Genomic DNA, 12,514 nt, shown 5'->3' with positions numbered 1-12,514 from the left:
TTTCCCAAATGGTGTGCTCCTAATGGGAAATATATAAAAATACATAAAAGTAACGATTCTCCTCGTTTGGGCAGTATCAGGACTTGGGTCAATATGCTTCTTTCTGTATATCCATCCTAGTCTCTGTGCCATACTGTGACAGAGGTGCAGAAGCACTGGCCATGGTGATGTGGTCCATCAGATGGGCCTGGAATCCAACCAGATGGGGGGAATTGGGTGTAGCTTGAATTGGGCTTTTAGGAATTCCTGGGAATGTAGAAGAAAGAAATGAGGTCGGCTTCAAGAAAGGGATTTATTGTGTGTTTGTTGTACACTAGGAACTTTTGTTTCCTTCTTCAGATGTTGACTTTTTTTTAGATACTATTTTCATCTTCTACAAAATTCTATAAAGGGTTTGAGATGGCTGGCAATAAAAGATTCACAAATGTATATACATATAAAAGTAAAAGTGCTCAGTCATGTCCAACTCTTTCGGATCCCATGGACTGTAGCCTGCCAGGCTCCTCTGTCCATGGAATTCTCCAGGCAAGAATACTGGAGTGGGTTGCCAGTCCCTTCTTGAGGGAATCTTCCAAACCCATGGATCAAACCTGGGTCTCCTGCATTATAGTCAGGTTCTTTACCATCTGAGCCTCTAGGGAAACCAATATGTTGTGTGTGTGTGTGTGTGCGTGTAATAAAACCTTTAGAGACATCCTTTTTGAATTGCTTTAGACTTTAGGGCCTGAAATCTGAAAGACCAAACCTAACTCCAGAGGTTCTGAGAGCATTAGTAATGGGTCTTCAGTGGGTACCTAATGAAAAAGCATTGGCACAGCTTCCATGGAGCCCTTCATTTTGATCTTACCTCTGCTTTCCAGGTTACCTGCCGGGCTGGGTTAGTCATAAAAAGCCCTCATCTGGAATGGTTTAGTCGCTCAGTCTTGTCTGACTCTTTTTGACCCCATGGACTCTAGCCTGCCAGGTTCCTCTGTCCATGGGATGTTCCAGGCAAGAATACTGGAGTGGGTTGCCATTTCCTTCTCCAGGGGAACTTCCTGACCCAGGGATCAAACCTGGGTCTCCTGCATAGCAGTCAGATTCTTTAATGACTGATCCACCAGGGAAGACACCTGGGGAGAGCCAGATTATTGAAATGGATGAATGTTATCCATCAAATGATGCAAGTCTGCTAAAAAACAGTAATTTGGATTTTTTTTTTTTTTTTTTTTTTTTTGTAATTGACATTATAGTAGTTTTTTTGTTGTTGTTTTTGACAAACAACAATGACAAGCCAAGTGACCAAAGGCTAGACATAGAAGGAGCTGGAAGGACCCCTCCCCATGAACATGAAGGTTGTAGCATGGTGGGATGCACAGTCAAGCCAGTGGCTATAAGAAATTGTTTTCTGTAGGTCTAATTGGAGGGAGGTCAGACAGCCCTATTTTTCTTCACTCATGATTGGAATTTATTCCTTCAGAATCCCATCCTCTTCACTCTGAGTTTTCTTTTGATACCATAGCAGAGGTGGGGAGAAACAGGAAAAGCACATGGGTCTGCATCCAGATCATGCAGTTTGCTTCCCAAGGGCTCCTGGCCACAGAGTCACAGTTCTGGTTGTTTGTTCCTCCCGCCTGCAGCTGTGCCTCTGGGATTCCCTGAGTACAAACTGCTCCTCTCTTTCTCTAGGATAAGCAATACCTTCCTGGGAAACTTTAGGACAACCACTTATCCTTCCAACCTCATATTTCTTATCTGTAAAGAACAACCAGTATTAACACAGACAAGCATCTCAACCTTCTCATCCCAGCTCACTTTTGGTCAAAATTTTCATCAACTGTGATTACTGCCTGCAAATCATTCATACTATTCTTTCTATTTGTTAAACAACCCTGTAAAATCAGTCATTAAGTCTTAGAATTGTCTAAAAATATTCAGGTATTCTTCCCTGTGTTTCCCCAACACCCTGTGCCCTGTGCAGATCACCATGGATTTGTATCCACTGGAGATCATAAACTTCAGAGGCCTTGGCCCAGACTGGGTGAATCTGCAAGTCCCTACCACCTCACCCCACTTTCATAGCAGGCAGACACTAAATGTTGATTGCATTCTTATCACCTGATATTGTCCACTAGTTTATCATATTTTTCCTGATAAATATGGGTGCTTAAATTAGCATCAACCCGTGATTTTGTTTTCTATTCTACTTGCTGTCTTTTTAGACCAAGATCATTTCCCAAGAGTAAATCATCTCAAGGGATAATGTGATGATTAAGAGAATGTTCATGGAGCTCAGCACAGGGCCTTACATACAGTACACACATTGTAACTGGAATCTGGTGTTGTTATAATCATTAACCTTTGGAATGGGTATTTTAAATACTTAGATGATACAAATGTGGCTGTATGTTGGAAGTAAGCTTAAATATGTCATAATGGCTCATAACATGGGCTTCCCAGCTTTGTGAAAGGCTTTGCAGTCTCCATTAAGTTGCTTTACCTCTCCCTGTGCCTCACTGTCTCCATTTGTAAAATCAGATAATACTGTTACAAGATATGTTACACTGAATTTGTAATTAACCACTGCTTTATCCCTATATGTATAGCTGAGGCATCTGGATTCCTCTACTGTGATACATGCTCACTCATCTCCCTAGTAATACCTGCTGACTCCTGATAGTTTGAGATGCAACTCCTACTCTCTGAACCTCAAATATTCTCATCTGTTAAAAATAGTAATGCCTGTCTCAAAGGGCTACTGAGTGTATCACAAGAGCTGATACTTAGAAAGTTCTTATCAGAGTGTTTGGTTCATGCAATAAACATCATGAGGACCATCTATAATTGTATTTCTTTGGAAGGGAAAGCATTCCCTGCTGTTTCAACAAGTTTTTTCAAGGAAAGGAGTTTAATCTTAACAAATCAACAAAGTTTATCTTTGAAAAGTATCCTTGACACCAAGGCCTCTACTTTCACTATTTCAGACATTTCTACTTGTGATTGGTGTGGTGGGCGTGATGGTGGCTGCAATTCCCTGGATCGCTATACCTGTCATTCCCCTTGGCATCATTGTCTTTGCTCTCCGGCGATATTTCTTAGAGACATCACAAGATGTGAAACGCCTGGAATGTACAAGTGAGTACCAGGGCTCTCAGGTTGGGAGGGCAGTGCAGGCTGTCTTCCATTCATACTGCAGTTAACCAGATCCCTGAAATTCTGCAGACTGTTCTGTGGAATTTCTCACCATTAACATTAGGTGATTGAAAGTTATGCCCCTGAGATTAGGTTTGGCCCTTAAGACAAATGGAGCTGGTGATGGGTCAACTGCACTTTGCGTTTTAGTCCAAGGAGGACGGATGTGAGCACCATGAGGACAGGGACCATTTTTGTCTTGTTCACGACATACTTCCTAACACAGAGTATCCACTCTATTCATACTATTCTTGAAAGTATTTCATCATATTGGAACTAATGTAGAAGGAAAATTGAGAATTTTTCTTCTCCTAAAGTTACCAAAAATGATAAGGGAAGGAAAAGATAAGGAAAAGGAAAGAAGACCTCAGGAAATATACGTCAGAAATGATATATTTTAAAAATATACCTCCAGGCTCTGCAGTCATGTGACATCAGGCCCAAACCACATGAAGTCACACAAAAGATGGACACTGAGGCCGCTGTCAGGTTCTAAAAGGGTGGTGTGAGTGTCACGTGCCACAGTGCCCTCCAAACAACAGGACAGGTGACCAGCAGGTAGATATAAAAACATCCATCAGGTTCCTGGAGCAGAAGTCAAGACCATTCAAAGGCTCCTTGTCTGCTGGGTCCTTAGGGCACAAGGGCGGTGCATCACCGGGTGCTCTGTGACCCACACAGAGGCTCCTGGCACAGGTGCAGGGGGAGGCCCAGGACGAGGGAGGTGGCAGACTGTCTGCTCCCTTATTCGTCTCACCCTGTCCTGGGTCTGGGTCTGGCTCTGGTCCCGGGTGAGGGATGTACTGACTCTATCCCAGCCCTTAGGTTACTGATCTAAGGTGGAGACAAAACACTGGTAGCTCATCAAAATTCAGTGTGGTGAGGACTCTAATGAGGAAATAAATTTTAAAATGCTACTGGTTAAAAAATTAGTGAACAATAATTACTCACTCATGGAAAAGAATGAAATATTGCCATTTGCAGCAACAAGGATGGATCTCAGTTCAGTTCGGTTCAGTTCAGTCGCTCAGCCGTGTCCGACTCTTTGCGACTCCATGAATTGCAGCACACCAGGCCTCCCTGTCCATCACCAACTCCCGGAGTTCACTCAGACTCTCGTCCATAGAGTCAGTGATGCCATCCACCCATCTCATCCTCTGTCGTCCCCTTCTCCTCCTGCCTCCAATCCCTCCCAGCATCAGAGTCTTTTCCAATGAGTCAGCTCTTCGCATGAGTTGGCCAAAGTACTGGAGTTTCAGCTTTAGCATCATTCCTTCCAAATAAATCCCAGGGCTGATCTCCTTCAGAATGGATCTAGAGAGTATCATTCTTAGTAAAGAAAGTCAGAGAAAGACGCATATGATATCACTTAAACATGGAATCCAAATATAATACAAATGAATCCATACACAAACTTGAAATAGACTCAGAGGCATGGAAAGCAAACTTTCGGTTACCAAAGAGGACTGAGAGGAGGGGAGGAACAAATTAGAAGTATGGTATTAATAGTCACACTACTATTAATATGTATAATAGATAACAAGGATTTAGTGTAAAGCACAGAGAATTTTATTTGGTATCTTGTAATATCCTGTAATGGAATATAATCAGAAAAAAGAACTGAATGACTATACATATCTGAAACTAGCACATTTTTGTAAATCAACTGTACTTCAATAAATATCATGTATGAAACGAGTTACCAGTCCAGGTTTGATGCACGATACTGGATGCTTGGGGCTGGTGCACTGGGACGACCCAGAGGGATGGAATGGGGAGGGAGGAGGGAGGAGGGTTCAGGATGGGGAACACATGTATACCTGTGGTGGATTCATTTTGATATTTGGCAAAACTAATACAATTATGTAAAGTTTAAAAATAAAATTAAAAAAAAATAAAAAATAAAAAATTGTGAGCAATTTCCACCTAGAAAGACACTAGAAGAATTTTGAGGGAGGCATGTTTGAGAAAACCTTGATGAAAAAACCATAAAGAATTTCTTTATCTAATTCTAGCTGGGATTTTGAATTTATCAAAGATAATTTCAAAGAGAATCTCTCATTCCCAGGTCATTAAAGTGAAGCCTGGTGTGAGCAGGAGTTTGAGGGTCACATGGAGGATTCCCTTTGGCAGGACGTGTGACCACAGACCCCAGGAGGCAGTGGTTCCTCGCATCCAGCCTCCCTGACTTTCTCTGTCTTGTGTCTGTCTCTGCTTCCCCAGCTCGGAGCCCGGTATTTTCCCACTTAGCATCTTCTCTCCAGGGACTCTGGACCATCCGGGCATACAAAGCTGAACAGAAGTTTCAGGAGCTGTTTGATGCACACCAGGATTTGCACTCAGGTCTGTACGTTCCTGGAGATGATTTCTAAGGATGGGATGTGCTGCCTTCTGAGGTCTGACCTCTGTCTCAGGTGGCCTGGCTGGCCAGCGCCTCTCTGTGTGTCAGCCCACGTTTTCCTCTGCACACCTGCCTCCCTCACCCCTTCCTCTCAGCATCCCCTCTGTGCTCCCCTCTTCCACCCTCACAGCCTTGCTTTTCTCCCCTGACTGACCTGCATTGTCCTTCCATCACTCTGCCCTTTTGTCTCTTTAAGGCAGGAGTCAATAAACTTGTCTTTTTTCCCAAAAGTTCAGATATAAAATATTGTAGGCTTTGTGTGCTGTCTATGTTACAGCTACTCACATTTGCCATTGTAGCACAAAGACAGGCAAAGATCAGACATCAGCCAATGACTGTGTTCCAATAAAATTTTATTTACAAAACCAGGTGGTGTCTGTTCTTGCCCCTCAGGTGTGGTTTTCTGACTCTTTTCATGGCAGACATGGAGAGTAGAAGACGTATTGAGAAAAATAATTTCCTGATTTGCTACCTACTTGATTATGCTTTGTATCAGTGAAGGGTTTTTTGGTTTTTTGTTTTTTGTTTTGTTTTCTGCCTAGGTAGAAAATTCAGAATTTCCTCTAAGTCTATAAAATCCTGGCCAAACTTTCCAATCATTAATGTATTTTAAAGATAACATGGCATTTTGAAAGCCACATACAGATCCTGTTAGCTGATGGTCATGTGGACACTGGATCTCCTAAGAATAACCACCTCAGGCCCTGTAGTGAGGGCAGAAGGTGCTGGAAACGGTGAGAGCTGTACTCTCTGCTGTCAGAGCTGGGAACAGCTGACCCTTTGAGAGGAGGATCTTTACGTTCAGGCCCAGGACTGCAGGAAACACACCAATGAGATGTTTTTTCCATCTTCTTTCCTGTGGTGGTATTTCTCTTGATAACCTGTTGGTTGAAGTTTTCAAAGCATGCTTCCTGGACTGATTCCTCTGTGTCCCATATGTTGTTTCATGTTGAACTGAGTTTTCTGGAATCTTCAGGTTCCTTTGAAGTTACAGGTGTGTAACTTTGCTGTCCTACCTTGTGTAAAATCTTCTGTAGCTCAACTGAGAAAATGCTCTCCCTCATGAGCATGGTTTTTCTGTTTATGTATTACACTTACTATGATTCACAAATGCAGAGGCTTGGTTCCTGGTTTTGACGACGTCCCGATGGCTCGCTGTGTATCTGGATGTCATCTGTGCCATCTTTGTCACCCTTGTTGCCTTTGGAGCCCTGATTCTGGCAGAAAGTAAGTACAGATGTGAATATTTGTGGTATGTTTACAGTTTATAGCTTTGTTTGTAGTTATTAAACTCTTGTCATCTTGTCTAATATATACTCGTTGGTTCTAATGAGTTGTATTAAAGTGTCTGCAGCGTGTGACTCCACAATGTCCATGTGAAGTCATTTGTGTCTTGATGAGAACTTTTATCTTTTTTTTCCATTTACTTATTTATTTACAGTAGGTCCTTGTTCAGACCATTTAAATTTTTTTTTGATTGCATATGGTTGATTTATGATGTTGTGTTAACTTCAGGTATATAGCCAAGTGAATCTGTTATACATACATCCACTTTTTAAAAGATTATTTTTTCATACCCCATGAACATTGGGGTGCATGTATACCTTTTTTTAGTAATTTGCATTTTGATTAATACTTGAAATGAATTGTCCTTTAGAAAAGAATTTCTGTTTTTCACTTTCGGAATCTTTAGGAGCAAAGACCAGGTATGACGTGCCTGCTTCAGCAGACCTGTGGTGCCTTGGGCCCCTGCCTTGGCTCACCCAGGCCATTCTTTCATTTTTATGCTAAGCTTTATTTGGGTATAGTTCATCTACAGTGTTGTCTTAGTTTCTGATGTACAGCAAAGTCAGTCTGCTATACATATACATATATCCACTCTTTTTTAAATTCTTTTCCCATATAGATCATTACAGAGTTCTCTGTACTTTACAGTAGTTTCTTATTAGTTATCTTTTTAATATTTTATATATAGTAGTATGTATGTGTCAGTCCCAGTCTTCCAATGTATCCCTTCCCTCCCTTATCCCCTGGTAATCATGTTTATTTTCTATATCTGTTACTCTACTTCTGTTTTGTAGATAAGTTCATTTGTAGCCTTTTGTTATATTCCATATGTAAACAATATCATATTCTATTTTTCTCCTACTTCACTCAGTCTGAAAATCTCTAGGTCCAGCCATGTTGCTGCAAATGGCATTATTTTGCCCTTTTTAATGGCTGGGTAACATTCCATTGTATGTATGGCACCACATCTTCCTTGTCCATTGCTCTGTTGACAGGCCTTTAGGTTGCTTCCGTGTCCTGGCTGTTGTAAATAGTGCTGCAGTAAATATTAGGGTGCATGTATCCTTAGGAATTATGGTTTTCTCTTGATATATGTCCTGGAGTGAGATTGCTGGATCATATAGTAGCTCTACTTTTAGTTTTTAAAGGAACCTCCATATTGTTCTCCATAGTGGCTGTGCCAGTTTACATTCCCACCAATAGTGTAGGAGGGTTCCCTTTTCTCCACATCCTCTTCAGTACTTATTGTTTGTAGACTTTTTGATGATGGTCATTCTGACTGGTGTGAGGGGAAACCTCACTATAGTTTTTTGCTTTTTTCATTTTTTCCCACTGTAGTTTTGATATGCATTTCTCTAATAATTAGAGATGTTGACCATCTTTTCACATGCTTTATGGCCATCTGTATGTTTACAGGATAATGTCTGTTTTAATCTTCTGCCCATTTTTTGATTGGGTTGTTTATTTATTTTTTATATTGAACTGCATGAACTGCTTGTATATTTTGGAGAGTAATCCCTTGTCAGTCACTTCATTTGCAAATACTTCCCCCATTCTGCAGGTTGTCTTGGTATTTTTTTATGTTGTTTTTTTTTTTCCTGTGCAAAAGTTTTGAAGCTTAATTGGGTCCCGTTTATTTGTGTTTCATTTATTTTCATTGCTCTAGGAGGTGGGTAAAAAAGTTTGCTGCAATTCATGTCAGAGTTTCCCCTATGTTTTCGTCTAAGAGTTTTCTAGTGTCTGGTCTTACATTTATGCCTGTAATCTATTTTGAGTATATTTTTGTTATGGTCTTAGGGAGTGTTCTGATTTTATTCTTTTACATGTAGCTGTCCAGTTTTCCCAGCACCAATTATTAAAGAAACTCTCTTTTCTCCATTGTGTATTCTTGCTTCCTTTGTCATAGGTGACACAGGTGCATGGGTTTATCGCTGGGCTTTCTGTCCTGTTCCATTGATCTACATTTCTGGGTTTGGTGCTAGTAGTCTACTGTTTCAATTACTATAGCTTTGTAGTATAGTCTGAAGACAGGGACCATGATTCCTTCTAGCTTCATTTTTCTTCTTTTTCTCATGATTACATTGGCTATTCATGGTATTTTGTGTTTCCATACAAAATGTAAACTTTCTTGTTCTAATTCTGTGAAAAATGCCATTGGCAATTTGATAGGGATTGCACTGAATCTGTCAGAGAAGGCAATGGCAACCCACTCCAGTACTCTTGCCTGGAAAATCCCATGGACGGAGGAGCCTGGTAGGCTGCAGCCCATGGGGTCGCTAGGAGTCGGACACAACTGAGCGACTTTCACTTTTCACTTTCATGCATTGGAGAAGGAAATGGCAACCCACTCCAGTGTTCTTGCATGGAGAATCCCAGGGACGGGGGAGCGTGGTGGGCTGCCGTCTCTGGGGTCGCACAGAGTCGAACATGACTGAAGCGACTTAGCAGCAGCAGCAGCAGCAATGAATCTGTAGATTGCTCTTGAGTAGTTTGCTTGTTTGTTTGTTTGTTTGTTTACAGTAGGTCTTCATTGAGATCTTTTATCTTTTTATCTTTCTTTGAATGGGCTGGGGTCTACATAACTGTAGCAAGATGATCTTCTGAAAATCCCAGGTAGTGTCTTATAGCTGGGTAGAGAGAACCAGGTTTACTGTTAAGCTTTTTGTACAGATTAGGTTTTAGGTTTTAGCTTTAGGGCTACTTGGATCCCTTCATTGTAGGGGTCTGAGAAAGATTCTCTATAGCAAAAACAGTATACTCACTGCTATGTGGGTCCCAGATGAGCAGCTGTTGGAAAGTGTGGCATGAATTCACCATCCCTCACTATTCCATAGAAATAGCCCAGAATCACAGTCTTTGATAGTGGAAAAATGAGAGTAATATTTTAGATTTAAAAGCACTGGCTCTTAGAACCCACTGCCTTGCTTTTGTGATTTCAACTGCAGCTACCTTGGTTGTAGAGAGTGAAATTACATAATGATAATCAAAGCATAAGGACAAAAATCTGAACAATGGCATCCTCAACTATATTATACTGTCAAGTGTATCTCTATCCAGGTGGGATTAATATGGATAAAGGACAAAGAGAAGGTCCTGTGGTAAGGACCTAAGAGAAGCAGAAGAGATTAGGACGAGGTGGCAAGAATATACAGAAAAACTGTACCAAAAAGATCTTAATGACCTGGATAATCACAATGGTGTGGTCACTCATCTTGAGCCAGACATCCTGGCGGGTGAAGCTAAGTGGACCTTAGGAAGCATCACTACGAACAATGTTAGTGGAGGTAATGGAATTCCAGCCTAGCTATTTCAAATCCTAAAAGATGATGCTGTTCATGCAATATGCCAGCAAATTTGGAAAAGTTAGTAGTGGCCATGGACTGAAAAAGATCAGTTTTCATTCCAATCCCAAAGAAATGCAATACCAAAGAATGTTCAAACTATCATACAATTGTACTAATTTTACATGTTAGTAAGGATATACTCAACATCCTTCAAACAAGACTTCAACAATATGTGAACTGGGAACTTCCAACGGTACAAGCTGGGTTTAGAAAAGGCAGAGGAACCAGAGATCAAATTGCCAACATTTATTGGATCATAGAGAAAGCAAGACTATGTGAAAGGCTTTGACTCTGTGGATCACAATAAACTGTGGAAAATTCTGAAAAAGATAGGAATACCAGACCATCTTACCTGTCTCCTGAGAAACCTGTAAGCAGGTCAAGAAAAAACAGAACTGTACATGGAACAATGGACTGGTTCAAAACTGGGAAAGCAGTATGACAAGGTTATATGTTGTCACTATGTTTATTTAACTTATGCGCAGAATACCTCATGCAAACTGCCAAGCTGGATGAAGCTCAAGCTGATATCAGGATTGCTGGGAGAAATATCAATAACTTCAGATATGCAGATGATACCACTCTAATGGCAGAAAGTGAAGAGAAACTGAAGAGCCTCTTGATGAAAGTGAAAGAGCAGAGTGAAAAAGCTGGCTTAAAACTCAGCATTCAAAGATCTAAGATCATGGCATCCGGTCTCATCACTTCATGGCAAATAGATGGGGAAACGTTGAACCTAGTGACAGATTTTGTTTACTTGGGTTCCAAAAATCACTATGAACTGTGACTACAGCCATGAATGAAAATACGTTTGCTTCTTGGAAGAAAAGCTATGACAAATATATACAGAATATTAAAAAGCAGAGACATCACTTTGCCAACAAAGGTCCATATAGTGAAAGCTATGTTTTTTCCAGTAGTCATGTAAGAGTTGTCAATGGATGTAAAAGTTGGGCCATTGAGAAGGCGGAGGGCCAAAGAATTGATGCTTTCAAGTTGTAATGTTGGCAAAGACTCTTGAGAGTCTCTTGGACAGCAAGGAGATCAAATTAGGAAATCCTAAAGGAAATCAACCCTGAATATTCAAAAAAAGGACTCATGCTGAAGCTCCAATACTTTTACCACCTGATGCAAAGAGCTGATTCATTAGAAAAGACCTTGATACTGGGAAAGATTTAAGGCAGGAGGAGAATGAGGTGGTAGAGCATGAGATGGTTAGATAGCATAACAAACTCAATGGACATGAATTTGAGAAAACTCTGGGAGAAAACAAAGGACAGGGAAGCCTGGCATGCTACAGTCCATGGTGTCACAGAGTCAGACATGACTTAGTGATTGAACAATAACTTTGTTAGCTCTTTCTAAATTCACAATAACTTTTTAAAAATTTATTTATTTATTTGGATGTACTGGGTCTTAGTTGGGGCACGCAGGATCTTTAGTCTTAGTTATAACAGGCAGGAATTTAGTTGCAGGATGTGAACTCTTAGTTGTGGCATGTGGAGTCTCTTTGCCTGACCAGGGATCGAACCTGGGCCCCCTGCATTGGTCATTCAGAGTCTTAGCTATTGGACCACCAGGGAAGTCCCTCATAGTGTGTGTGTGTATGTGTGTGTGTGTGTTTACTATGTTATTGTCTCATACAACAGAACTAATATTATGAGTGATAATATCATTACATGCCAATGATTTAAATATTATAAAGGAGTCTTCTCACTACTATATAATAAAATAGATAACTAAAAAGGACCTACTGTATAGCACAGGGAATTCTATTTAATACTCTGTAATAACATATATATTAAAATAATTTTAAAAGGCAGATTTTATATATATATATATATATATATATATATATCTGACTAATTCACTTTACTATACACCTGAAACTAACACAGCTTTGTAAATCAACTATACTTCAATAAAAATCATAACAATAAAGGAGTCTTCTTTGTAAAATGACAGAAGGACCTGTGTGAGGGGTTGAGAAGTAGACTCACTTTATTCCTCTTCTTCCTCATTTAGCTTTGGATCTCGGGCAGGTTGGCCTGGTCCTGTCTCTCTCTCTCGTACTCACGGGGATGTTCCAGTGGTGTGTCAGGCAAAGTGCCGAAGTTGAGAACATGGTGATGTTTATCTTTCTGTTCTTAGCCTTTTCAGTTCTCCTTGCTGTTATACGGCATAAAAGCAATTCTTACGTAAAATAATAAAACCTTTCTTCTTTTTTTTTTTTTTTTAAACATAATCTTACAAAGTTTTTTTATGTTCTCCTCCATCTGCTTAAGGGCTTCCCTGGGTCTCAGATGGTAAA

General features: G+C 40.4%; 2 protein-coding genes across 8 annotated transcripts in view; both read left to right on the top strand.

Annotated features, from left to right (window-relative positions):
- LOC102413807 (ATP-binding cassette sub-family C member 4) overlaps positions 1 to 12,514 on the top strand; it is a 500,000-nt gene that overhangs the window by 96,055 nt on the left and 391,431 nt on the right. For 3 of the 7 annotated variants that reach the window (XM_045162449.1, XM_045162451.1, XM_045162448.1), the window contains 3 exons: positions 2,964 to 3,114; positions 5,395 to 5,514; positions 6,689 to 6,799. The exons of 1 other annotated variant lie outside the window; for it this stretch is intronic. In XM_045162449.1, the coding sequence (XP_045018384.1) occupies positions 2,964 to 3,114; positions 5,395 to 5,514; positions 6,689 to 6,799 (382 nt within the window). Of the gene's footprint in view, positions 1 to 2,963; positions 3,115 to 5,394; positions 5,515 to 6,688; positions 6,800 to 12,228; positions 12,330 to 12,514 lie in introns of those variants that run through there. 3 more of the 7 variants (XM_045162450.1, XR_006639861.1, XR_006639862.1) reach the window with 3 other exon arrangements.
- LOC123464831 (ATP-binding cassette sub-family C member 4-like) overlaps positions 1 to 12,514 on the top strand; it is an 891,549-nt gene that overhangs the window by 814,510 nt on the left and 64,525 nt on the right. The gene's annotated exons all lie outside the window — the stretch shown is intronic.

The sequence above is a fragment of the Bubalus bubalis genome, chromosome 13 (assembly GCF_019923935.1).
Source record: "Bubalus bubalis isolate 160015118507 breed Murrah chromosome 13, NDDB_SH_1, whole genome shotgun sequence".
NCBI lineage: Eukaryota > Metazoa > Chordata > Mammalia > Artiodactyla > Bovidae > Bubalus > Bubalus bubalis.
The sequence above is the reverse complement of the archived record's forward strand: the minus strand, read 5'-3'. Positions and strand labels throughout refer to the sequence as shown.